At 41.9% G+C, this 27,049-nt stretch overlaps 1 protein-coding gene across 2 annotated transcripts in view; it reads right to left on the reverse strand.

The window, feature by feature from the left end:
• WDR45B (WD repeat domain 45B) overlaps window positions 1–27,049 on the reverse strand; it is a 524,626-nt gene that overhangs the window by 344,044 nt on the left and 153,533 nt on the right. The window contains exon 3 of one of the 2 annotated variants that reach the window (XM_085616786.1): window positions 16–81. The exons of the other annotated variant lie outside the window; for it this stretch is intronic. Coding sequence (XP_085472912.1) covers window positions 16–81 — 66 coding nt within the window. The remainder of the gene's footprint in view (window positions 1–15; window positions 82–27,049) is intronic. 2 annotated transcript variants of the gene reach the window in all.

Raw genomic sequence — 27,049 nt, forward strand, 5'->3', positions numbered from 1 at the left:
ATCTCCGCCTTTTACCTGAAAACTCAGGTTCTGCAAGTTCATCTGTACCACATCGGGGTAACAGAGCATCCCCTTGTCTGCCTGCAAAGGGGAGACAGAGATAAAACTTAAGTGAGCTACAACAGCACATCCTCCACCCCCCATTTCAGGTGCAAAAAAGACAGTCTAAGTGATGTGAAAAAATTACATTAGTGCACAAAAACGCTATAACAAAACATCCAAATAAGTGTTACTGAGCTCCTGGAAAGGTACAGAGAAACTTCAAAAACTTGAACATTAATGTGGGAAATGAAATTAAATTATATGCACAACACCCTGTGCAAGGCTCTTTCGGCAGAGACTGAAAGGAAGCATTTTTTTGTGCAGATTTATATAGCGCCAACTTCACCCGAAGGTATTGGAGCGCTTTACATGAGCACCAGTTACGTTACACAACGACATATTCATTTATTGGTAGGCACTGGGAGATTAAGTGATCCCAGAATCACAGAAGCTGAGCCGACGCCGAGGCTCGAACCTGGATCCCCAGCTCCAAAGTCGGCAGTCACAACCTCTCCCCATCATTAGCAGTTCCACCGTTAATTTGGGCATCAGTAAAATTATGAAGCCGACATTTGTTCATAAAAGATACAAAAATGTGTCATGTATTGCTGTGTTTAAAAAACAAATATTATTATAGGGAAAAGATAATGCAAGTTTGGACTGGGAATGAAGTCAAACGTCTGAGGTAAGCCTTGGGCTTAGTCTATTCCCGGTCAATAAAAATACGGGATTTGGCCCCATCCTCTTGAATCAAAATGCTATTGTATATCAGATAAATAACATTTTACACGTATTTCATGAAATCTTTTAAGATGTGTTTTATTCATTTAATTTTTTTAGAGTAAAAACAAAGAAAGAGCACTCGCTAAAGATGTGACAGACTATGAATGGAGTGGATGTGGCACTCCTACTTGGAAACAGTACACTGCACATCTTACAGGGCCTATGCACTTCTAAACACAGATCGTACATTCTATTTGAAGATCCGGCTAAAAGACTGATCAGTCAGGTTTCATTTGCAACAGGCAAACTCCTGATAACATAAGGAGAACTATTCATCATGTGAAAAACATTTAGTTAAAAAGACACCTTTGTCAATCCTTGCACTAGTTGGAGAAACAGATTTAAACAGGATGAGCTGGCACCCAGTTGGTGAGGCCACCAGTCATCCGACCAGATAGAGGAGGCTTTGCCAAACAGCATAACCTCCGTCTTTTCTGCATTTAGCTGGAGACAGTTCTCAGTCATCCTGTTGGAGATTGCTAACATGCCTGATGCTAAACTTTTTTTGCTGCCATCAGGTCCTGGCCAAGTGTAACTATCAGCTGTGTGTCATCGGCGTATGAGATTATATCAAAGTCGAAACGAACTACAATCCCAGCAGGCGGAGCCATATAGATATTGAACAAAGTGTTGCTCAGGCATGAGCCCTGCAGAACACCCTTGTCTAAAGTCAGTTTACGTGAGGAGTATGGGCCCAGAATGACAGTTTGCTGTTTGTCTGTCAAGAAAAGCTGGAGCCATTTGAATGCCAATCCCCGTATGCAGATTGCTTGCAGCCTTTCCAACAGCCTCGAATCGGAGATGGTATCAAAGGCTGAAGAAAGGTCTAATAATACCACTATCACTGGGTTCCCTGCATCCACCCCCAGTCGCAGAGAATCGGTCACAGCCAGGAGCGCCGTCTCTGTGCTATACCCTGTGGTTATTTACTCAAGTTGCAACATGGCCACCATATTCATTTTGGACCTGTAATACAATGAAACATTATGCACAGTCATATTCCCAGGAATCCGCTCAGTAAACATCACACTGGGCAGCCAGCATGGAATGGCACTGTGCATAATCTTTTACTGTTGTACCGATCCATGACAGCTGATATGTTGCTTCTAAATGTAGCTGCCATCTTGGAATCGTAAGACAGTGATACAAGATGTGCATCCAATTTAGAAGCTTCCAGGTGATCTAAAAACGAAATAAATCAATAAATACAATAAGGAGTAGGAAAGAAATAACATGGGACCTATAATAAATGAAAGGAGAACATGAATGACTAAAGGACTGGCCAACCAGCTCTGGGGCTGAAGCACACTCATTTTCAGGCGATGTACATATGGTATAAGGTCAAATGCCTTAACTCACAGAGCAGAAGAGTGTGGCATCTAGATCAGCTGTCACATGAGATTGGTCTATGGATTTAGAATCCTGGCTCCTCCAGGTTCTAGAGTGAACCGTTGTGAAGAACTGTGCCTGAGCAGTTAGACCAGGGCTGAGGCTGAGGTGTTACCAATAAATTATATCTCCAATCTTTACTTGTGTGGAACTCCGTTTTGCAAGTTGTTGCCCATCTTACACTGGTGATGAGGATGGGATGACGCCCGGAGACACCTCAACACACTTTGAATGGAGAGAATGTGATTAAGTGGACATTCTCTGGAAGGTATTTGGATTGCACAAATAAATCCTTCCTCTAATACTCGTGGTGATTGTAACTGTGACAGGTGCATTAACCACTGTGAGAAGCCTGTCTCATTTTGTAAGACTTCTGAGCAAGATTTGAAGGGGCCCGCTAAACAGTGATTCATTTGACTTTGTCAGTTGGGGCGGCGCAGAGAGAAATGTACTAATCTGCGCGTGTTTAAAATGTCATCTTCCTAGCCTGGAACTGGGAGGGTGCCAGCTTATGTTTACTCATCCTGGCAAGTTTATGGTGGAGTTGGCCCTATGACTGAAAGCAGGTGGTTGGGTGAGCGCGGCCCTGCTGAGGAGATTGCTTACAGCAAAAGAAGCGCCCACCAGTTTATCATTTGTCAGCCTTTGCGGCAAAGACCTGGTTAGCCCAAGTAGGTGTCACTATGGCTGCCGGTACGTGCAAGGTTGTTTCAAGGTCGCTTCACGCTGCGTGTATCGTGTTCGGCCGAAAAAGACTCAATGTGCGCTTCCCAGCCTTATGGAGCGGCTTAGTGAGTACAACTACCTGTAGGCTAATTCGCAGTCTCACTCCGGGCACACTTCCCAGTTATATGGAGCAGCTTAGTGTGAAAATGTTCATCTGCTTGTAGGCTGATTCAAGTCAGTGGGTGAATCTTCAAAGTCTGACAGGAACATCCGTTTACTGGGCAGTGCCTACCATTTCCTTGTCAAACGCTCCAGTGAATGTCTTCATAGTGCCATCTAGAGGACAATTAGTGAAAACGTGATCAAAGCCATATAGGGAGTCATCTGAAGGCATCTTGCATAACCAGAACCTATACAGTTTATTGATCCGCACACTTGTGTGGATTGTGCTGAAAATATGGCAATGTGAATAACCAACTCCTTTACAATTCAGTAATCTGCACACTTTGTGTGGATTGTGGTTAAAAAACTTGATATTTTGTTTTCATTTGCTTATTAATATAGATTTGAAAAGTGTCTCAGATTCTGAGTGTCACACCCCAACCATTTTTCTTATCTAGGTTTTTAAAAAAGATTTAATGGTATGTGGGCCCAACCTGGATTTGGATAGAAAAACATTTTATTACTCCATTGCTTGTGAGCAGAAGGTCAAGAAATGATACGATATCTTCCAGACTTAGGGGTTGGTGAAGCCATAGGGTTAAATGATTATATATGATGTATAGAGAAACTAGACAATAATGTTTTCACTCAGAATTAGCACCATTATGGAACGCTTCCACTTTGGTAAACATTCGCAAAAGGAAGGAGAATCTGTAGCGGAGTATGTGTCGGTGCTAAGAAAACTGGCAACTACATGCAAGTTTGGAGCAAGTTGTGATGAGAGCATCAGAGACCAGTTTTTGTTGAATTGCAATATAGACAGAATCCATGAGGAGATTTGGCTGAAATATGATCATACTTTGTGCGAAGTGTTAATAGTAGCTAAAGAGGTAGAACACATGATGAAGCGTGTGCAAATTTTTTTTAAAGATACTGCGAGTTAAGAGGAAGTACTTCAAGTGGGAGAAGAGAACATTGAGGTACATGTGGTGAAAGGTAGATCACTGATGAAAGAAAACAAAATGGTGGCAGTGTTTCAGATGAGGGTGTGTTGGGCACATGGTAAACAGTAGAGATTGCCAAGCAATTAAAGCAGTGTGTAATAAATGTGGTAAAAGAGCCATTATATGGCATGTTGTAGGAGAGGAAAGGCTATAAAGAAAATGGATAAGCAGAATGTAACAGAGGTATGTGATGAAATTGTTTTACAGATGTGTGATAGTGATTTGAGTAATCCAAAGGACTGGGTGTAGATAGAAGGCATGGATATGACGGTCACATTTGACTCCTCTAGATTAACAATAATTTCCAAGGAGGTATTCAATAAAATGTCTAGTGGACAAGTGAAATTACACAAGATGGAAATATCTCCAGAAGGGTTTGGAGGGCAAGCAATAAAAATGAAAGGATATTTCCAAGGTAGGGTTGAATACAAAAACAGATATTGTTTGTATAGTTGGAGGTAACCAGCGGCGTAGCATGGGTTGCCAACACCTAGGGCAAGACAAGCATCCTTCTACTTTTCTTCAAGAAATGTGCACCACTATTAAAATTTGGCCCCCCTAAAAATGTCCTGTCATTTCCTCCCCCCCCCCCCCCCACGCTACGCAACTGGAGGTGACAACATCCTGAGTTGGCCAGTACAGAAGGATTAGGGTGTCTGACTTAATCCCCACTCCAGTCCACAAATCCTGAAGTTAATTACTTTGTAATTGAGAGAGAGGCATTAGTTGTGTACGGGGCACTCAATAAATTTCAAGATTTCACTTTGGGAACCGTATTCAAAGTGAGAACTGATCACAAGTCTATTAAAGAGGTATTTACAAAAAAAAAGGCTTAGCAGTGATTTCAAGCAGAATGAAAAGATGGGTGGTTAATCTCCAGGAATTTACTGTTGAGGTTGAGTATATTCCAGGGATCAGAAATTGTGCAGCTGATTGCCTGTCACAGTTAGTCAATGACACTGCTACAGAATATGAATTTCGTAATAATAGAGAGGATGTCGATGTACCAATGGAAGATGCGTGTATGATCACCAGAGGCAACACTGATGAGATCATTTGAAACAAGAGCTCGATGCAGATCCCTTTTTGATGAAGGAGAGATGTTAGTTAAGGGATTGGACAATGAAGGAAAAGTTGAGGAACTATTGAGACCTTCTTGGATGGTCAGGGGAAAATTGTCAGAGATGGATGGGGTGTCTTTTTAGGGGTTCAAGATTGATTCCTCCTGAAAATCTGACACGAAGGTTGATAGACCTAGCACATGAAGCCCATTTTGGTATGACAAAACACAAACCGAGATTACGGTTGGACTTTTGGTGGACAGGGATGGATGTTTCAGTTGCAAGGGTGGTTAGGGATTGCATATCTTGCTCCGCTTAGGTATCTGGGGCATAAACAAAATATTCACAACTGCTAGAGCCAAAGCGCTTTTTTTTAAACACACAGCTCCTGCCCAATCAATATGTACTCCTGACTCCCAACATGTGAGGGAGCCAAAACCACTCTCTAGTGATGTTCACATAATTGTCTGGCGGCAACTGTGAATAAGATCCTGAAAATCAACCAAGCAGCAAAAGTTGAACCAAGGCAGGGTCCCTCATTTTCACCACAGGACAGCTCTGTTATTACCAGTATTCGGTCTTAAAGTGCTTTCAAGAGACATGCTATAAAACATGCATACAAAAATCTCTTGCTACCATGCCATTGCTATCTTGTTTCAGTAGATTTCACCAATCTCTCAGATGCCCCGGTTCCTTTAACTAAATTTCACATTCAAATAAAGTTTAAGTAGAGCCAAATGTGTCAAGGAGTGTAAAGTACCAATCAATCAACCATTAGTTAGGAGACTATACATACACATTCAAGCTCCTGCTAACCTAATGTACAAGTGAATTTCAACTACACGTACTGGAGTGTCACAGCTCACTTTCTCACTAGCAGCTCCAAGAACTCTTTGAGGATAACAATTTGGCAGCGTCTTACAATCAAGTAACTCCTTGGCCAAACAGTTAGAAGGACTTACGGTTCATAGTGCTCACGTACTGTGCTTAAGCTTAATTTCTTCTGTTTGCCTTTGGAATCTTTTTGGCTTTACTACTGTTGTAATTTATCTAATGGTACATCCCATTTTCTACCTTTTCAGCCCCACACTTCCATTCCTATCTTCTCATCCTGTATTTTTTTTAACACCTTTTTTTACAGTTTGCAGATCATACAGCAAATGATAATATTGATTATTACATGAAACAATCATGGAACTTATTTCAAGAAGCTTCCTCCCACAGAACCGAAAACTCTTAACCCATTTAATTTCTTCGACATTTTCGTCCATCATACCACCCCCCCCCCTCCCCCGCTGGCCAATTCAGTTTCCTTGGATGTTATCCCGTGTTCTTAATTAGAAGGTTGGCACGAAGCTCAGGCTAGAATGTTGGAGCTGAGTGGTGGCAACTGAGTCAGCTCTGTAGAGGACTCTACATGGACAAAGCTTGCTACTTACCTCAACTTTGTGTGCGCTTTCTTCAAATTTGGCTATGACAACGGGGTTGCTGCGCCAGGGGGCAGCTGTGAGTCCTCTCACTTGATTACTACTGCTACCTCCTTGCTTCGGCGTGGGAGCTTTGTATTGTCCTTCACAAGTTTCTCCTACGAGGAGGTGAGGTGCCACCTAACCTGATCTTATCCACGAACACCATCCTGGTGCCGTTATTGCGAATGTCCCTGGGTCGGAGACAACAAGCAGCATCCATTGTTTGCCCTTTGTGAGGTGCCATCACCGTGCTTTGTCTCCTTGGCGGCTATGATAGCGGCCGTGATTTGCCAGGTTCGACGCGCCAGCTCCACGGGGCAAGTCAAGCCCTACTAGAGGAGCTCACTGTGACCCTGGAAACAGTCCTCCAGTCTCCACCTACATGCTAGAGCCTGTTTCCTACCCCTGAGGAGGATTTTGCGGGGTGGCCTAGCCTTCCTTGGTAGCAGCCGCCTCATCGTTACGTCGAGGGCAGGTGACAGAGCGGCCGGAGAAGGAACTTGCTACGAGACCCTGCCGTTCCCCTCATCAGAAGTTGTACACAGGAGGATCGACTGTCCGTGGGGCAACCATCTATAATTCTCACCTGAGGAGATGTGAAACGTGATCCCTTTGAGCACGATTAGCAAAAGGTTTTGTTGTCTGCCACCATCAATGAGGATTCCCCAGCACAAGTCATCACAGGAAACGGACATCTGCCCACAGAGTCATCACTGGAAAAGGACAAGTTCTGTCCATGGTTATCGACTTTCTGAGAGAGCTAAGTAACACGATCTGATCCCGAGAATATTTAGCCTTTCTCTTGTGGGCAGCAATTCTTACTAAAAAAGATTGATTGTACATGAGAAGTGACCTGAGAACATTTTTCTTATTTTAACATAGATGTAAGTATAAATATTGTTACACAGTACAACTTAGTACATGTACGATTTAATTCATTTTCTATCTACCACAAGTATGTTAAAACCTACCTTGGTGCTGACTAGGATATTGTAAGGGTATTCTTTAAAGGTAATTCAGCATTGTTTATACTTGTACAACTTAAAATTGCAAAAGTGCAAAAGTTTAACAAGTTGCACAAGTTTTTAAAATGGCATGATACGCTATGTACCAACCACCACCTTTCCTAAATGAGCTAAGAGAACCAATAATTCCATGGAAGAGGTGGGTAAAGTTATCGGAGTCGTATCTCATTGCGATTGGTGGAGACAGATTCTTCTCAGTAAGGGAACAGCACATCTTTTACATAACTTGGGGACTCATGCAAGGGAAACTTTGACGACCTGCCTGAATTAAACACTGTTGAACAGGATGGTGAGGATGATGCACAGTGAGATACGAAATTAGATGCCCATAATGTTACACTTAAAAAACACAAAAGATCAATTTGGGGAAAAAATCAATGTAGTGCTAAAAAGACATATGTTTTTCTCGAGGGTGCAAGGAAAGAACAAGAAGGAAAAGTTACTTACCTTTGGTAAAGCCTTATCTGGTAGAGATATAATCTAGCCGCTGACTCCTTACCTATGAAATTCCAGGTGTCAGGCTGGATCCGGAAGATTTTTCAGCGTTGTGTTCGTCGTCATCGTGACGTTCGCGGCGTCAATTTAAGCGCCACTCCGGCGTTCGGATGTCAGTACTTTCCACAACTTTCCACACCAGAAGCGCAAAGCGATGAAGTGAATGGCCATGGTGTGATAAAAAAATTAACAGCTAAGGCCCTGATGGGAAACAACCCTAACAATTAAAACCAATTCCACAGTGCGGGAGGATTGTTAAAATGTAAAATCTGATTCTTTCATTTGTTGATTAAGCTGTGCTTCATCCATTTTCACCCCTGCGCTACTTTCAGCCTAGCTCTCTTATTGACACCGCATCTGTATAAACATGAATAAAGAATTGCAGGTTGGGACATTGTAGGCTGTGTAAACATGCAGTCAGCTTGCTCAAAGGTTTTCAGGCAATGGTTAATCCTTGTTGTCCAGCTTTAGGACGTAGCAATTGCACAAGTCCCCGAGGCTGTCGATTCTTGCCTTGCCTCATTTGTGTGTTCTTTCCAAAGTTCTATTTACCTCTGGGCGTTCCTTGTTTGTGATCTTCCCTATAAAAACCCATGTAACCATTGTTCAAGTGTGGTCTCTCCTTGGGTATCTTGATGGTACTTGTCGGATGGAGACCCATTCATGAATGCTTAAATGATTAAATGACCTATGGTTTGACTTCGCTCCAGTGTCGTTTCCTCCTTACTTGATAAGAACCTGTGGCGAAGTGGTGTGACCCTGCACCAGCAGATTATTACTAATTTGCTCCACAAATTGGCACCCGAAAGCGGGGCCCCATCAAAGGCTTGCAGTTGACATGGGGAGGAGATCGTGTCGGTAAGATGAACTTCGCTGAGGGGCGCCCTACCTGAAGAGACTAGTGTTGCTCATAGTCCAAGGTGATTTCTCAGCTCTCCGACTCTAATCTTCCTGGCGGCTGCTGGCCTTGACTGGGACCTTCGGATGGTCATTTTTGGATCAGGGAGGATAGACAGGTGGGAGTTGAAGACTACGCATGAGGTAAATCTGTATTGAACTGGTTCATTTTTTAATTTGGTTAGGACTGGTTTGATATTTGCTTAACTTGGTATTCGTCTTGACTTGGTATTTGTTTGGTACTCAGTTCGGAATCTGTTTGGAATTTTGAAACCTAGGATCTGTTTGGTATTTTGAAACTTATTAGAACTTGCTATTTGTTTTTGCAAAAAAAAAATCTTACAGGTAATGTGAGAATATTTTTTATTTCTCTCTGTTTATAAGTTTTTTAATCTTATATAACATGCCTGTGTGTAGCACCCTTTGGAAGTTTTGTTGTTGCTGCTGCGATAAGCAGAGCATTTTGGAAGCAAGTCAGCCGGCGCCACCAGAAGGTACGGCAAATTTTGAGATGTATTTCAAATATGGTATTTGTCCCATCATGTATAATGCATTATGGAACAAATATACAAAAGGGGACCCCGAGTTAGAATGGCCATTAGAGGGAACCATGGACCCTCACAAACTCGAGTATTTAGAGAAACAATTGTTTTTAAAGAAAGTTAGGCCAGCTATGTTTGACAGTTTGCGTATGTGGAGGAAAGATGTAAAGGAGCGGCAGCTCAAGGCTGAGAAGGTACAAAGGAAACAGGAAAGGAAGACACAGTATCAGAAGTATAAGGAATTAAAGGTTAAGGAAGTCCAGGAGAAAAAGGAATGTTTGGATAGAGAGCATAGATTATTAACATCTAAAGAATATATAGTTAGACCAACAGTAGCAGTAGAGGTCCACCAAGAAGATGTGGACTCAGATATTGATGGATTGTTGATAGAACGACCCTTAACACCGCTTCCCCCTGGACCACCAAATGTCGCCCCTCCTGTACCCCCGGCTCCCCCTCCTTTGCATGCGGTTGCCCAGCTCCCTATTTTCCATCCAGTACCAGTACATCCCTTACCTCACTCATCCCAAGCCACTGCACCCCCATTCCAGGCCACTGCCCCTGAAATGATTGAAGATCCCGTACTTCCTGTATCTGTCTCCACCCCTTGTATTCTTCGTTCTACTGTACCTTAGTTTCATCAGAACGCAATAAGGTTGACAGTACTGAAGTGGTTGAGTGATTTAGAAATGGAAGTAGAAGAAATGATAGATCAGATACAGGATTTTTCAGAGGGCGAACTTCTTTGTCTGTTAAATAAGCTTTCTCATCAATTTATGGTTCAATGGGAGATGACTACAGGACAGAATGTCCCAGATGATGTTAGAGCTATTAATCGACAATGTCAGATAGTGGCCTTCCCTGTAAACAGAGTTAATACTGCCACAGGAACGATAATTGGATACTGTAATGAACTCTCTTCCTCTCCCCGAATTAGACCTATGAGGGAAGCTGCGCCACAGTTCATTCCTGGAAGAGGGAATGCAGACGATGATGACCCAAATAGTGCTATGCTAGAGCCCATTTTTTGTATAATTGGATGTATACGCCCTGGAAAAGGACTGATTTACTCACTTTAAAAGCCTCCTTACCAGACATACAGAAAAATCCTAGAGGATTTTATGATGATGTACAGGCAGCCATTGATTCCTGTATCATGACTGTTGGACTTGGCCCTTTTTGCAGGGTCATCCCTGAACTTTTTGCCTTCCTCATATATTTTTTCTGACCTGTTGTTGCTGTTTTATAACTCTGGGCACTTTACCACTGCTGACCAGTGCTAAAGTGCATATGCTCTCTATTGTAAATTGATGTATGAATTTGTGATTCCATGGCTGGCTGGTTTGGTTTACCTGTCAGACCCTAGTACAGTGCACCAGGAGTGCCCAGGGCTGGTAATCCAAATGCTGCTGGTGGGCTTGCATTACTGGTTGTGCCACCCACAGAAGCAGCCTGTTAAAGTGTGTTTAGGGCTTGCCATTGCAGAGCCTGTATGCAGTCTGGTACTGTCATGCTGACTGGGCAAGTGCACCCACTTGCCAGTCCCTAAACCTAATAGTGAATTACAGCCATTTTCGTTTTTCACTATTGCAAGGCTAACTGTTCTCCATAGGCCAGAATGGGCAGTTTGATTATTACATCTTATAATCCTAACTGACTCAGGGAACATGGTAGAAATTCGAATTTAGTATGCCTGAACTCAGAATGATAAAATACATCTTTTAGTGAAGTTGGTTTTAATATTCTGTGTTTGAAAATACCACTTTTAGAAAGTAGGTATTTTCTTGTCTAACCATCCAAACCTGCCTCTGCTAGGCTGTGTATTCCTTGTCTGGAGTTTGGGTGACAGGGGCTGGGGGATTCCAGGAGACAGGGTGAGTCAGCACAGGGCTGAATAGAGAGATCTGCATCTAGATGGGTGGGAGGAGTTGCACTTGGGACCTGAATAGGACTGTACCTTCCCTCCACAATGCTGGCTCCACCTCCTGTGGTGCGTCTGATGTCTCTGCCCTGCACTCTAAAAGGAAAGAAGGAGTCATGTAAACAAAGTGCTCCAGGACTGACCAGAACTGGTTTGGACTAGGCAAAGGCCTCTCTGCCTTCAGAGAACAAAGAGAATCTTAGTATAAATATTTGGACCCAAACCCAAGAACTTTAGATCACTTTGGGAAACAAGAAGAAACCTTTGCTGAGTAGTGGAACCAGAAGAAACTGAGGAGAGACTATCCCTAAGCTGAAGTGCTGCTTGGGGGATTGGCCTGCAGTGGTTGCCTGACTGCCAAAGAAAGGAGAAAGGACTTTGTGTGCATTTTCATTCAACTTGTGAAGGATCTCCAAGGGCTTGGAAAGGAGCTTTCCTCCTGCTGAAGTCTCAGGGACAACAGACTTCACCCACCCGCTCCCCAAGAGTCCTCTTGAAGTGCCTGCAGCTGTGCTGGACTTTGAGGACTTGCGTGTCGCAAGGAGCTGGAAGCGCGACTCAAGAACCAGAAGCGTGTCGCTGAAACTGCCGCTGCCGCTTCACAACACGAAGCACCTCGCATCGCCGGAGAAGAGGATCGATGTCGCCGCATCTCTGGGAAGCGGGTCGCAGAAGAATCGCTTAGTCAACGCAGGTCCACCGAAGCGCCTCGCATCGCCAGGAGAGAGGATAGACGTCGCCACAGACGCCGCCGCATCCCTGGCAAGCATGTCGCAGGGCCTGTCGCGGCTCATCACCGGAGAAGAGGATCGACGTCGCTGCAGACGCAGCCGCATCACTGGGAAGCGTGTCGCAGGACCGGTCGCGGCTCACATCATGAGGAAACATCTCGCATCATCAGGCGACGCTGCATCACCGGAAAGCTTGTCTCATGTTTATTTGCACCGGATCTTCAACGCATCACTGTCTTTGCAACAGTTGCGTTGCCCTGCGTGTCGCATCTAAGGTACATTGAACTGTGAGTGTCGCATTTACCAACTTAAGAGAACTAAGCAAAATTCTACCATTTTAAAGTAACAGTATTGTGAATTTTGTCGTTTTTGGTCTTGTGAGTCTGTCCCTGACTTCTTTACTTGCTAGAGAAGTTTCCTCTAATGTATGTAATAGCCTTATTCCTCCTGTACTTAAATGAGGGGTTGGAATAAAGTATAAAAGTTTATCAATTTGCGAGAGAAAGTAACAATATAGCAGTCCCTCAATATCGTGTTGTTTCTCAGGTAAAGTTAATACACCTGTGGGATTTTCTGGCATCCACGTTCAAAGCCCTATTTTACAATAACTGAATGTTAGTACATGGGTCTCCAACATTTCTGTAACAAACGTCACTAGTGATGAAAAAGTGACCACCCCATCCAAAAGTGTCAGTAGTGATCACATTGGTGAATTAGCCAGGGTTTTCAGCAGTAAAAGAAAAAAGGGGCTTTGACAATTTGAACTGAAATATTACATGGGTACTAGATACAAACAATAGCTGCAATACTCCCTTGTGCCAAGATATAATTATGAGTAATAAATATCTCCAACTGAAATAATAACTGTAAGTACATTTTCCAAATGTCAACTATTTTTCTGTAGACATCAGTTTATGAGTTGTGAAAATACAAAAGAAATGTTATCTTGAATGCAAGAGTTTTAGTTTTTAAAATACAGGTTAGACTGCACACAGGAGAGCTACTCACAGGTACCTGGTGATCTACTAGTAGCTCACAAACCACTCATTGGAGACATAGCAATGCAGCAGAAGGTTGCAAACAGACTACAGTGAAATTATTGCATCACTTAGCCTCCTTGGGACAAAGTATCTCTTTTCTAATTACAGTATTGTCAACAGAAGGTTACCTATTTAGGTCTCTTCCTGTCGAAGAGGGGTAAGACGCTACACCAAAATAGGATATAATTGGTGCAGAACTTGTAGAAACCACTGACTCAATCTAATATCTGTGCGTTTATTACCATATTTTTCACAAATTACAAAACCCCTGCTTGCTTTAACATTAAAGCATGTATGCATGCCGCTTCCTTGGACTAATCAGTGTGAAGCTGTTTTTTTTGCAATTGAAAAATGCTTTATGTAATACTCCTGCTTTAGGTGAAACCGGATTATTACAAATTTGTGTATGCAAAAGATGGTTGTAGCTTGGCACGGTCCCATGTAGGAAGGAATAGGTCATGCTCATATTTCTCCTCCACATTGGACCCCACTGCAATAAAGTAATCTGAAATGTATATTTAAGGTCACAATTTGACAGTTATGGTACCACATTTAGTGGATATCTAAAAAAATAATTCAGACCCAGCACCTGACCAGTACGATATTAACAGGGTATGAGTTGACACTTTTTGCTCCAAACATCACTCTGAAATGCTGTAACATTTTGAATCCAGCCACTGTACTGCCCCTTTCTGAGTACCAACAAGATGAGAAGCATGATTGCATATTTATTGCTGAGAAGGAGACTAAGGGACGGGTAGACCTGATGGATACCCCTATATCTGACCCACTGGGGGAACTGTCCGTGGATGGTGCATGTTACAAACTACCTGATGGCTCTAGTACAGCGGCCTATACAGTTACTCCCTTGAAATCTGTGGTTGAGTTATGTAAAATACAACAAATGTCAGAGCAATCTGTGGAGCTGACAGCTTTGACTAGAGCCTGTAAATCAAGTAAAGATTTGACTGTAAATATCAATATATATGCCTTTGGAGTTGCCCACTCATTCGGACGACTCTAAAAACGAAAGGGAGCTTTTTGACTTTGCATGGTGATAAGATACAGTATGGGGAATGAATAGTAAATATACTGTATACCTTGATGTTAACAAAAAGAAAATTATAGATGAGGTAATACAGGGAAATACTTCTGCCAATGAAACAGCTAAACAATCAGCCTATTTAGAGTATAGTTTAATGTATACTGTAGGGACAGTTAGATGGACACCAGAAGTGACTATGTTTAATCAGACTCTAGATAGCATTAGGGAAGTACAGGACGAAGCTACGGAGGAAGAGAATGAACAGTGTAAAATATATGTGTGTCAGGATGCGACAGAATGTTGGATAGATCTGTCAGGAAAGCAAAGATGAATGCTTCCAAATTGTTATATGAATGCTATTGTTACCATGGCCCACAGTTCAGCCCACATTAGTGCTAAAGGAATAGAGGCCATGTCAGATCATGTATGGTTCAATAATCTGATTTACAGGGTTGCAGAGTTCTATGTCAAGAGGTGCATGACGTGCCATACTTATAGCACAGGAAAAGGTACTCCGTTTCAACAGGATATTTTCCACCCCCAGATCTGCCCTTTGAGGTCTTGCAACCAGTTGAGGTGGTTATGGGGAGGCCAGCAAATGTATAGGGTGTACCAAGATCAAGGACAATCTGACCTTGAATTTACCATTCTTGTTGATTACTGTGTTGACTAAAGATTTGCATTTGATCCATTCACAGGTGAAGGCCAATCTCTCTCCCAGTCTTAAAGGTCCAGGTCACAAGCTGAGGCCTAGAGACAGTGTCTTTACCCAACAGTTTCAGAGGCCAGTGCAAGTTTTCTTCACCACTCAGACGGCTGTTAAATGCACAGGGCACAGACACTGGATCCATGCCAATGATTTAGAGAAAACAAGCGCCACTCCCTTTGCCTTATGATCAGTGGATAACAAGAGGAATACCTGATTTTGAATATGATCAGATCTCTCAGCAAGTGCTTTTTGGGGATGGTGTCTTTTAAAAAAAAACATGTTGAAATGGTGTAATTGAAATAATAACTTGCTGCCATAATGCCGGACCCAGATGAACAGATTCTCTTTGAACATCCTGACATTGTTCAGCCCTCATACAAAATGCAGCCAAGGGCCAAACAGAACTATAGACTTTGATTGAAGAACCCATCTCAGGAGAGATAGCGACCCTTGCCGGTGGTCAAGACCGCCAACATCCGGACCGGTACATAAGCCTGCCAGTGAGGCCTTGAAGCAAAAGACACTTGGGACTTAATGCTCTCTGATAGAGTAGTGAGGGAATTTTGGGAGAATTGAGATTACATTGTTGTGTTTCTGGCTGATCGTTACGCTACTCTTTGTTACCTTCGCAATCAAACAACAAATACTACAGTAAGAGGAAGGAAGGTTAAGAAACATACAGGTTGAATATAAAAGATTAGTATAGGGAATAGTATTAGGTGTTCTTCTGAAATAGGTATTTGTATACAGATTAGGTTGAAATGGGTAGAGTTGTCGATATGTCATTAAGGTCCTTCGGGAAGGTTTTTTTTACCTATTAGGGGGAATAGAAGTACTTGCCCCGAATGCCCCTGCTAAAAGCTGACAGTGTTGAATCAGAAAGAGAAATAATCCTCAAGTAAAGTCTACTCAGAATAGCATATCTTGTTGTCCAGCTTTAGGACATAGCGATTCTTGCCTTGCCTCATTTGTGTGTTCTTTTTTTTTTCTTTTCTTTTTTTTTTTTAAGCCAACCTTTATTTGCATTGCAGGAGAAACATACAATTTCGCATCTCGCCTACATCCGCCATCGGGCCGGCAATGCTCTGTTTCAACAATACGTATCTTACTGCATCAGTAGTGGGGGAGCAGAGTTACACAGCAAGCCGCCTACAACCCATTCGGGCCGGCCGCGTTGGTGGGATTATCAGACAAAACCAATAATAGCATATTCAGGGGTATGTCTATCAGTATGTACATTAAATCAGTTGAACCGTAACTCAACGCAAAAAACAAGGCAATTAGGTCATTCAGCATGGCCTGCACGAAGCGTCGCTCGTCTCCCCCCTCTTGTTAGCGCATGCAGTTCATCGGCCCTCCCCATGCACTGAACGAGAGGATTGCAGTTACTCAAAAGTTCCCTTATCGGCCTCAGTAGAGTGCTCCACTCATTTGTGTGTTCTTTCCAAAGTTCTATTTACCTCTGGGCGTTCCTTGTTTGTGATCTTCCCTATAAAAACTCGTGTAACCATCGTTCAAGTGTGCTCTCTCCTTGGGTATCTTGATGGTACTTTTCGGATGGAGACCCATTCATGAATGATTAAATGACCTATGGTTTGACTTCGCTCCAGTGTTGTTTCCTCCTTACTTGATAAGAACCCGTGGCGAAGTGGTGTGACCCTGCACCAGCAGATTATTAATAATTTGCTCTACAGGATGGGTCATTAAAGAATCTGCGGCTAGAACATGTGTCTACCAGAGAAGACATTACCGAAGATAAGTAACTTGTCCATCTGATAGAGACATCTAGCCGCATATTCCTTTCCTTTGAACAGATAGCCAAGCAATACCATCCCCAGAAGAGGGACTGCCGAATGGCTTAGACCAGAAAATACTGCAAGACAGAGCGATCAAACAGGCCTTCTCTGGGAACCTGGGAATCCAAGCTGTGGTGTCTCGCGAACTCGGTAGAGATGAACACGTGGCAGCTTGGCAGATATCAGAAACCGGAACACCACGCTCAAGAGCCGTGGTGGCCGCTTTTGTCCTGGTGAAATGGGCTCCAAGTCCTTCAGGTGGATCTTTCTTTGCTAAGGCGCAACAGATTTTTTTAACAAGGATAACCCATCGGGATATAGGCCTCTTTTGGACAGCACAGCCTTTCTTTGCACCCACGTATCCTATAAAGAGTTGGTCATCAACTCAGAACTCTCTGGTTCGAACAAGGTAGAAGGACAACGCTCTTTTTGGGTCCAGACGATGGAGAAGATCCTCTTCCTTGGAAAGGTGCGGCAGTGCATAGGAGGTGGGTAGAGTTACCACCTTAGGCAGAAAAGATGTCCTTGTGCGGAGCACCACTTTGTCCGGAAAGACTACCAGGTAAGGAGGCTGTGAATACAGTGCCAGCAGTTCCCTCACCCTCCTGGCAGAGGTTATTGCCACCAAAAAGGTTGTCTTGATGGTGAGCAACCGCAGAGGGCAGTTGTGCAGCGGCTCAAACGGTGCACACATCAGGAAGATAAGAACCAAATTAAGGTCCCACTGTGGCAGTCGAAGAAAAGAAGAAAGGGCCAAAAGATAGCCCTTCAATGGGTCCACAGCAGAGCACTGCTGGACCAAGGAAAGTATAAACAGTAGTTCTTCAGATAAAGGAGCAGATAGGGTGGGTCAACAGACCGGTCTGCACAATATTTACAAAATTAGTTCCATCGGCAGGCGATACCGACTTTGTGGAGGGACGCCTGTCTGCCAAAATAACCTGGCAAACACAAGATGATGGACGAAGCACTGAAACTTTTCTGACACTGGCCCCCTGTCACAGATCTGGGTTGAATCCATCATCGTTTTTTAGCTCACTTTGCCACCCCAGTTCGGACCCAGCCATATGCAAATCAGTCTTGACCCTGCCAAAATAGCCTCACAGACTTCAGAAGGGAGGTCGAAAGCTATCCACTGCTGTCGCTCAATCTCCACGCAAAGAAGTGGAGAGTGGACAGGTTTGGGTGGAGATCCCTCCCCTGCTGCTGTGGCAGAAGATCCTCCCGAAAGGGCAGCTTGAACTGAGGATTGATGCTCATGTCTAGAAGCTCAGGATACCAAGCTCTCCGTGCCCAGTCCGGAGCCACAAGAATAACTTGTGCCTGGTCGCTCCGGATCTTCTTGAGCACTCTGGGCAGGAGTGGTGTTGGCAGAAAGGTGTATAGGAGCCCTGAGCTCCACTTGCGACGAGCCAGAGCCGCCTTGGAAACTCCAACGTGCAAAATTGCTGACATTGCATGTTCTCTTCTGGGGCGAACAGATCTAACCAAGGCTCTCCCCACCCATGGGTGCAAGCACTTTTGTCCTTTTGTGTTTCATGGTTGCTATGAATGAACCTCGACTCTTTAATGGCACTGATGCAGCCCGTGTATATGGTGTGAGACAGGGCAATTGAGAAAGATCATTGTATTGCTCCTAAGGCATGATGTTTAATGCATCGTCAATAATAAAAGGTATGAAGCAAACGTTTACTTTTAGTGTAATTTTTGGACAATGTTTGAATGACTTGTGTGATTTTACTCATTGACTTTTCTCTCTCTCCAGTCTGACACGTGCATGCTTTTCTGAGGTAAACATCGACTTGACAATGAAACTGAAGAATTCTTGGACGAAGATTTAGATGACGATCGAATTTGTTTACTGTCAATCTGCCTCTGCAGGTGTTGCTGATTGGCCTTGTGGGCGTGAGTAGAACGTCGCTTCTGGAACATTCGAGTATCCATTTTGCTTTTTCGTCATGAAGCACTTAGCTTTTCCTTCGCCTTGCAAACCGTTACAACGTGGTTCTCCTCCTTCACACCGCCTTTGCATACCTGTTCATGGCGGGACATTTACCGCCATTTAAACGAAAAGACATAACTAAAGCACAGTGTCTTTTTCTTTTGAGACATCATTTTGTGCTCTTCAGCTTTTCATTTCTGCTTGCTTTTCATTTCTGCTTACTTTTCATGTTCATGCCTGAATAATACTGGGCACTTTCAGCCTCCATATCAGCAGCTTGTCGATCAGCACGTTCCTCAGCTCTAGCAACCATGAGAACGCACTCCAGACTAAGGGATTCTCTCAACATTCGTTGTCTGAATGAATCTGACAGACATCCGTCAATAACTCAGAGACGTACAGCTTCTTCATCAATACATCGATTGTTTCACCAGCTTTATGTCGTTCCTGACTGAACATAAATCTTTTGCAATCAACATTCGGCATCAGACTGAACTTGAGATTTATGTGTCTTTGATTTGACGGTATGTGACTATATCAGTAAGCAGTATTTTCTTGATCACTTCTTTTACTCCTTCATTGGTAAGATTTATGAGATATTTCACAATCTTTTTATCTATTTGTTTTTGTCAGTGCATTTATAAAATCATCAAACGTTTCTTCAAGGATCAACAGCTTCGTATTCACAATCTGGGTAGCTTACTTGGGCCACTTTGCCCACAGCAGTGGTATGATGATTCTCTTTACTCAACTTTTGATAAGTACCACAATGTTCTCTCAACATGGTTTTCACTGTCTTTAACGCTTTTCTGTATTCGGCTATTTTTGCTGCTAGAGCTTTCTCGCCCTTATCTGTCACTGCTTTCAGCGCTTCTTTGTACCTGGTTGTTTCCGCCTTTAACGTTCCACTAGATTTATAACTCAGTGTTGCGTAGTGGTGCAGTACCTCTATCACGGCCTTAGTGGCAGATTTCTGGCAGGTATGAAAATGCAGAATGGCCCCCATGTACATGGAGAAAACTCTTTGGGTGTCGGGCCATTTGTTATTTTGTTGACAGAAAACAAACTCCTGATTTGGGAGTTTTAGTTCTCTAAACAAAAAAGTTTGTCAATAGGGTCCTTTAAACAAGACACCCTCCCAGAAAACTTTCACTGCTATGAAGGAACAAGTAGCAGTAGAGGCTGACTATCCAAAACAGAGATGCCAGCTAGGGAGGTATGCCATGTTTATGCATAGCTTATCCTGTGTCCTAATTCCTACAGGTGTATTTTACCTAATCTATTTCATGTTGTTACCACTTATTTATATTTCAAACACCTAAAACTGAATTTTAAATTGGTACTGATCTAGTGTATGCTGCAATTAGCAAAGCAAACTGCATTCATTTGATTTACTCCAGAAGGGTTAGAGACTGAATTGGCTGTGATTCAAAACTGATACATGCAGGTAAATATTATATGCAGAACTCAACAGATAGTGTGTAATCAGGGGGACCTTTTTCACTGATCACCTTCCTTAGAATGTATAAACTTGGTACCCCCACTTACAATATTATAATGCAATGGCACCCCATAAACATAAGAAAAACAATTATCAACAAGGAAACTAGTAAAGGTCTGGTACCGAGATACCATGTGTACATAACAATTAGACATTTGCAGGCTATAAAAGGTAATTAGCCATGAATTTTAACTATTTCTTTTGTGCCAGCACTAGAAGTGTACTACACTCCCTTATTATATGAAGAATCATATAACCGAGGTCTTGGATATCACGGAATGCTGTGTCACTTAAGCCACCTTGTGGTGCTATTCTTTTCCTTTGCATACTTGTTCAGACCCATATTTGGGTATTAAACGTTTATTCTGGATCACTTTAAAGATCAAAGAATGGTAGACGAAAAATATAGCCAGAGGGTAGTAAAATAGGCAAAGGTGGTCAAAGTGATTATGGCACAAATTCATGGCTAGCTTTATGGACCTTTATTTTTTTTAACTTTCGCACATCAGTGAATGTGCCATCAGGGAACTTGCCATGAAAATGGCAAGCACACCACATCCCAACAAATACCCATAGGTACAATGTGCAAGCATCATCTCCACATGCGTGCAAGGACTGGTGGAAAATTGCCAGACAAGTCCCATAATAGAAATTTCCATGGCAATTACACGCAAATATAATGTAGTCAATGGGGTAGAAACAAACAGTGGAGGTGTATACTTTTATTACATGCTAGCACAACCTAGTTATGGGCACAACCAAGCAGACTAAGGTTATAAGTGGACAATCACACAACATTATCCTATCCAAAAGCACACCTTGCATTTTAGGTAGACCCACCACTAGTCTGCCACCATCTAAAAATGAAAGGTCCCATTGGAAATAGACAGTGAATGTTGCACTACATAAAAGCCACAAACCCTGAATGATATATCATAAACTCCCTGTCTATTCCAGTATTGGTAGCTCTACTTTTGTGCAGCTCTGCAGATCTCTTGCTGTTCTGTTCTGAAACACAAATACAGCACTATAAAAGCACCTCAGTTCTCACCTGCAGAAAACTCAGAATTCCTGGACTAGAACTTACACAGAGCTTTGCAAGTAAACTTACATTTTACTAAAAAATATACTCGTACAGGGATTCATTCATCATCATTAAAATGTTTATTTCGAGAAAATCCTCATCAAATAAATACAATAAATCAATACATTTCATGACATAAGTGAAATCAATAAATTAGTAAATAATCATAAAATAAATAGTCTTAAAACTTCAAATACTGTCAATCAATCTTCCTTAGTATGCAGATTCTTTCTCAAACTCCAGGATGAAGAGATAGATTGCCAAACTGAACACTATTGAACCACTAGTGATCGATTTGAGTATCCCCTGTTGCCATGCCCTATTGCCTTATGCCTATATTATGGCATACAGGCATTATCCACTTTCTCCATAAATAAGTAGTGAGTAGTGCAAAAGAATAGCAGGTGGGCTACTATTTCCTTCTTAGTATTGCAAGCTGGAAATATGTCTGAATTAGGATGATCAGCAGACTATTTACAACTAAAACTATTAATAGGTCAAATTCTTAGCCTGTGTTTTAAGTATAAGTGTTTGGCAGCAAGTAGGGTGATATAGATGAGGTGATAGCATTCAATCTAAGAAGTGGTTGATGCCTACGTGCCTTGAGGGCAGACACCACATCAATTATGACCATTATGGTTATTTTAAGTGTTTCCCTGTCTCCCTCATGATTGACCAAGGGTCATCCCACATCTCTTTAAACCCTAAGATGTAAACCCAGGCTCTTACAAAAGCCAACCAAGGTATGGAACATGTTCTGGCTAAATGGAGCCAGCACCTCAGTATCAGATTCTAAGCCAATAAAGTATTCGTCTAAGATTGGCTGCATATGCTATGCATTTCAAGGTTCATATCCAGATGCAAGGGCAGAAGTGGATCACTTTGGGGCTTGTTAACTAATGATTTCATTAATTTCTTTCCGATGATAGATAAACTAGTGACATCAAAATAACCCAAATTTCTGTCCTATAAAAAGCTACACTTAAGGCTTCTGCTCAGTATAGTTGTAGAGACTGTGAGATAGACCTAGATAAAGTTGATGTTAATATTTTCAAAACTGCCACTGCATTATGGCCGAGCATTAGTTGTCTTTCCTTGATTTGTAAAGAGCACCACTTTACTTCAAGATAGTAAAAAATGGTGACCATTCCTGTACGATTTACGTGGGTTAAAAGCCATGTTTTTTGTTTTGTGTGATTCATTTCCAATCCGCTGTGACTACAAAAGGTGGCTAACTTATTTACTAGGTCCTGAAGCCCACCGCTGGTATCTTATGACCAATATGATTTTGGGGAATCGTTAACACAACCATCTAAGTAATTTAATACGTCATTAATGTAAAGAAAAAACAGCTTCGGAACTAACATGCATCCCTGATGCACACCTCTTTGGATCCTAATGTTATCTGTCACTTCCACATTGTCTCCCACGATCTAACTGCAGCATACTTAATATTGAGCAGATATGATTATGGACAATAGCTTCTGTGGCACTCCCATTTGCTCAAGGACTACCCATAACTTGGATTTAGAAATCACATTGAATGCTGCTCTCAGGTCTGTGAAGACAACACATAGGTGTTCCTGCTGTAAAACAACTAGTTTCCAGTATATTAGGACAAAAAGTAAAACTTAGTCTATTGTGCTAACCTTCCATCTGAATGCTGCTTGCAATTTGGGCAAAATATTATATTCTTGCACCCAATATCGAATTTTTACAAGAACTTTTCTTTTTTTTAAAAAAATATTTTTATTGGTGCGTGTTTCCAATATAGCAAAATGATAATCTTAAAGTTTACGGGTTTCACAAGAACATGAATATATTATATAATACTCCCTATTCAAAACGTTACATGTCTTTAAAACCAATAAACTTTATGGCAGAAATAAAGCAAAAGAAAAAAGAAAAAATCTGTATCAATTCAATGCACTTTATTCAGATTTTTTTATTTTATTTCGCTCCCCCCTCCCGCCTCTTGCCACCCCGAAGTTGACCTTCTATCTAAAGGTAATATTGTGTTTATTAATCTTAAATGTTCTAAAGTGTATCTGTGTAAAACAGAGTGAGAGAGGAGAAATTAGAGAAGAAAAAGAAAAGAATATCATGGTCCCCGGTTTCGATCTCAGAAGCCATTTGGTCAGTGGTTCCCAAATTTTTAACCCTTTAGAGCAAGATCAAATCCCCCTGTTCCCATATAATGTTTTTCGAAGTTGTAGTTAGCAACTAGGCGTGTCAGCCATTGACAATAGACTGGTGGGGTTGAGTCTAACCAGGCTGATGTTAGGGTAAGGCGATATATTGCCATACTTATAAAAATGAGTTGTTCTCCATACTTCCCTTGAGTCTCTTGATCAACCCCTAGACAGATCTGGGCTGATGAGAGGTTTATATCTCTTCTTATAACCCCTTTAAAAAAAATCCTGATATCAGATTTTAGGATATTTAAAGTGGGACAGGATGCCAGCATATGATCTAAATCCGCCTGGGGCAATGCACATCGAGGACATAACGTCCCCTTTCCAGCTCCCCATTTGGCAATCCTTTTTGCCGTGTAATAAAGAAGGAAACAGGTTTTATAATACTGCGCCTGGAGTCGTGCTGATATTAAAATCTTCTGTGCAAGTTCGATGGAATAATGAAATAGCTCTTCTGAAACATCAATTTCTGTTTTCCATTTACTAGCCCGATATCCCATATCATCGGTCATCAAGGAGTTAAGTGAGTTATATACCATTCCAATTGACTGATTATTCTGTCTCAGTTTATCAATGATGGAGTTGTTTAAGAATCCTATTGGGCCTCCGCCCTTCTTATTTAAAAAGTCCCGTATTTGCAAGTACTTAAAAAAATCTTTCCAATCTAGTCCATATTGCGATTTGAGATTTTCGAAGGTAATTATATCAGTGAGATAATAAAAATCCTCAAGCTTGGATAGACCTTTGTCAATCCATCTCCTGATTGTGGGATCTTTAAAGATTCCGGGCAGGTTAGTATTATTGCTAATCGGCGTATAGCAATTCAACCGACCCAACCCCAACATCTTCCGGATTACCTTCAAGGTTTTATATCCAGCAGCCAGCGTCTTATACCGTATTGTTTTGTAGTAAGAATCATTCAGGAATCTCCAGGGCCACCCCCATGCCTGATTACCCATTATTAATTCTATGGGTGTGGGGATATGGCTTGGTAAGTCATCTAATGGTTTATCTGAAAAAAGGGTGTAATTATATAAAAGAGTAGTTGCCCAATAATAAAGTTTGAACTCACCTAGAGGTAAAATTATGTGAACAAGCTTTTCGCACATTAGGGTGGGTTCAAGATATATTATGTTCATATCAGACAGGTTGTACCAGAGGTGTCGCCTTAATCATTAGATCGAATAGAGGGATCAAGGTCCAGAAATGGGAAACAGACAATTCAGGAAGATGGCTAGTGGCAGCTCTCTCTATAGCGGGTTTAGCCTTCACATGTGCAGTATACTACGGCCCGAATGAGGATGATTCAGGTCCCATTATAAAATTGAATGCATGCCTCATACAGTACCCTGCCCCGGTTATTTTAGGGGGAGACTTTAATTTAGTTTTTGATGGGCAGGTTGATCGGACCTCAAGGGCTAAATATTCTGTTCCAACTAAAACTTGGATATCATTGAAGTATATTATGAAGGATTATGCGCTTTTGGATATTTGGAGAGCGAAAAATCCAGTTCGAAGAGAGTACTCTTTCTACAGTAAAAAATATAAGCAGTTTTCCAGAATAGACTTCTTTTTGGTGGATCAATCTTTGCTTTCTAATACTGTCTTGATTGCCTATACTTCGGTAGGCCTTTCTGACCATTCAGTGGTCGAACTTGTTCTTAGTTTAAGTCTTACAAACACAGTGACTAGATGGACACTCGATAGATCACTTCTCGCGGATGATGAAGTAAAGATCCTAGTAAATACGGGAATAACTGAGTTTTTTTATTTTAATCTTGCTTCCACTACAGTACAAATGGTTTGGGAGTCCTTCAAAGCTTATTTAAGAGGCTTGTTAAGCTCTCAAATGTCATATAGGAGAAAGATGCGTAAGAGAGAGGAAATAGAGGATATTAAGGCTATAAAAAACAAAGAATTGGATTTACAAAGGGCGGTTCTGATGGATAGGGAGAGGATCCCCAAACTTGAGAGAGAACTGCTGGAACTACAAGCGGCGTTTAGCGCGAGGTGTGATAAGATTAACAAAGAGAAATGGGAGGCTAGTAGGTTGAAAAATTTTGAGTATGGAGAAAAGTGTGGAGCCCTTCTAGCCTGGAAATCTAGGGCAGATAGGGTGAGGAATAATATAAAGGCTGTAACACAAAGGGATTCTGGCTTATTAACTTCAGAGGACGAATTGATTAGAGATGAGGCTATGGGGTTTATGTCTACTCTATATCAAGAGGATACTAGAGTTGGATTGGATGAGGTGGATGAATGGCTCAATTCGGTTAATTTGCCTCAACTGACAGAGTCAGAGAAAACATATTTAGCCAGCGAGATCAAAGAGGGTGAAATACTGGAACAAGTAAAGAAAATGAGTAGAGGGAAAGCCGCTGGCCCAGACGGGCTCCCGATAGAAATTTATGCTGATAACTTTGAAATAGTGGTCCCTGTGCTTAAGATACTTTTTAATAGTGTCCTTTTAAAAGGAGAGCCTATCCCTCCATCTTGGTCGGAGGCTACCATAACCTTGTTAGTTAAACCAAACAAAGACCCACAGAAAATGGAGTCGTATAGACCAATTTCCCTATTAAATTCGGATCTAAAAATTTTTTCAGGGATACTGGCCACTAGATTGGCGAGATCTATTAAAACAATTGTACACTCTGACCAGAGAGGCTTTATACCTGGGAGGCAGCTGAATGAACTTACGTTTCAGGTTTTAGGAGCTATTGATTATGCTGAAGCAAAGGGACTGCCGCTTGCCATTGTAGCAATAGATGCAGCCAAGGCCTTCGATCGGGTAAATTGGGGGTACCTTTGGGCTTCTTTGAGGATGTTTGGTTTCCCCATATTGTTTATAGAGGCAGTCAAATCCTTATACTCTGGACCTCGTGCAAAAGTTTTAGTAAATGGTGGGCTATCGGACTGGTTTAATATAACTAGGGGTACAAGGCAGGGTTGCCCCCTGTCCCCTTTATTGTTTGATGTATATATAGAACCTTTTGTTTGTACACTTAGAAGAGATAATACAATTACTCCTTTTAAAATCGGTGAATTAGAGTTGAAAACCGCATTGTATGCAGATGATCTTTTATTGTATACTTCTAACCATGTCGAGGCAATTCCACGGCTTTTTGAACTAGCGGAAGAGTTTGAAGAGTCTCGGGGTATAAAGTTAACAAGGAAAAAACGGATATAATGGGATGGAATAACTTAATCCCGATAAGAGGGGCTAAACAAAAAAATCAGATACTTAGGAATTTTTTTAACTCAGAAATTGGCGGATATTTCTAAAACTAGTTGGGTGCAAGTTGTAAAGGAAGTCTGTAAATTATTGTTGAGATGGGGAAATATCCCGCTTAACATCTACGGGAGAGTAAATCTTATAAAAATGATTATCCTCCCTAAAATAACGTTTCTTTTTAATGCTATCCCTTTGGTATTTAACCATAAAGATATTGCCTCTCTTCAAGGAAAGATAAGTTCATTTATATGGGCCACTAAATCGCCCAGGATAGCGTGGAAGAAGCTGAGGAGGGGTCTGAAAGTAGGGGGATTGGCT

The sequence above is a fragment of the Triturus cristatus genome, chromosome 7 (genome assembly GCF_964204655.1).
Source record: "Triturus cristatus chromosome 7, aTriCri1.1, whole genome shotgun sequence".
NCBI lineage: Eukaryota > Metazoa > Chordata > Amphibia > Caudata > Salamandridae > Triturus > Triturus cristatus.